The 1,027-nt window shown below is 33.7% G+C and overlaps 1 protein-coding gene across 1 annotated transcript; it reads right to left on the reverse strand.

Annotated features, from left to right (window-relative positions):
• Window positions 1–74: 74 nt before the first annotated feature.
• LOC111387629 (probable E3 ubiquitin-protein ligase ARI1) lies at window positions 75–785 on the reverse strand. The gene is made up of 2 exons (XM_023012198.1): window positions 675–785; window positions 75–543 (listed from the first exon to the last, which is right to left on the reverse strand). Exon 2 carries the CDS (start codon window positions 520–522, stop codon window positions 208–210), a length of 315 nt encoding a protein of 104 aa, XP_022867966.1. The 5' UTR covers window positions 523–543; window positions 675–785; the 3' UTR covers window positions 75–207.
• Window positions 786–1,027: the final 242 nt, after the last annotated feature.

Genomic DNA, 1,027 nt, shown 5'->3' on the forward strand with positions numbered 1-1,027 from the left:
AATAATAATAATAATAATAATAATAAATAAATAAATAAAATAATAATAATACAGTAAGGATTCCAATGTAAAAAAGTAGAGTTAAAAAATAGAAACATCTGATTCAACAGAGGTACTTCTCAATGCAAAATGAACCAAAACAAATTTCTTATAAACATAAGATGCCACAAGGAACTGAAGCATTTACATGACTATTGATTCAATTTCCTATAGTATCAAACAGAAGGCCTGGAACATAATCCATATAAAGAAACAGCACTTACAGCTGTTGCAAAAGCAGTGCCCACAATCCATGTTGGTCACCTCAGTTGCAGAAACATCATCCATACATATATTACACATCACTGTAGTAGAAGGCTCTGGTGGATCAAGGTCAACAATTATATCAGAAGTTACACCTGCTCCAGCAAAGATACTGGCTTTCCCCTTTTCAACGTAAACCGCAATCAACTTCTCAACATCCCAGCGATAATGAATGAGAAGAGTTCTGGCATGCTGTTCTCTCACCGATAGCAATTCCATCACTCTTCGCAAATCTTCCTTCTGCACAGATGGAGAAAATTTCATTTCTTCCATTATACAAAAAAATGCATATAGAGTCCATAAAACAACATAACGAATATTATTAAAACAGAGCATGAAAAGAGAAATATGACAAGTTTTTATTATCTCACCTGTGCAGCTAAAAGAGACTCCTTTGTTATCACCTGCAAAATGCACCACAAGGGTCAATGAATCAATTCAACACCATCAAAATCAACGTACATTAATTAGAAAACATTGGCAAGCATCAACTGTTCAATATGCGGTCCAAAGCGATTTCATCCCAACCAAAAATCACCAGGTTATTTGGTTAAAGAAGCCAGTATTCCAGGCTAAGAAAATTTTGAAAGCAACAACATAAAACAAACATCCACAACATTTAAACCCACCAAATATAACAAAATGTCAGAATAATTCATTAATGATTAACAAGTTCAGCGTATTCACGGCAAGTTCACTTAACCAACAAAAAATACTACTTTTT

The sequence above is a fragment of the Olea europaea genome, unplaced genomic scaffold, assembly GCF_002742605.1.
Source record: "Olea europaea var. sylvestris unplaced genomic scaffold, O_europaea_v1 scaffold41301, whole genome shotgun sequence".
Taxonomy (NCBI): Eukaryota; Viridiplantae; Streptophyta; class Magnoliopsida; order Lamiales; family Oleaceae; genus Olea; species Olea europaea.

Coding starts and splice junctions, on each gene's coding strand:
- LOC111387629 (XM_023012198.1), bottom strand. CDS start 522: ATGGAATTGCTATCGGTGAGAGAACAGCATGCCAGAACTCTTCTCATT.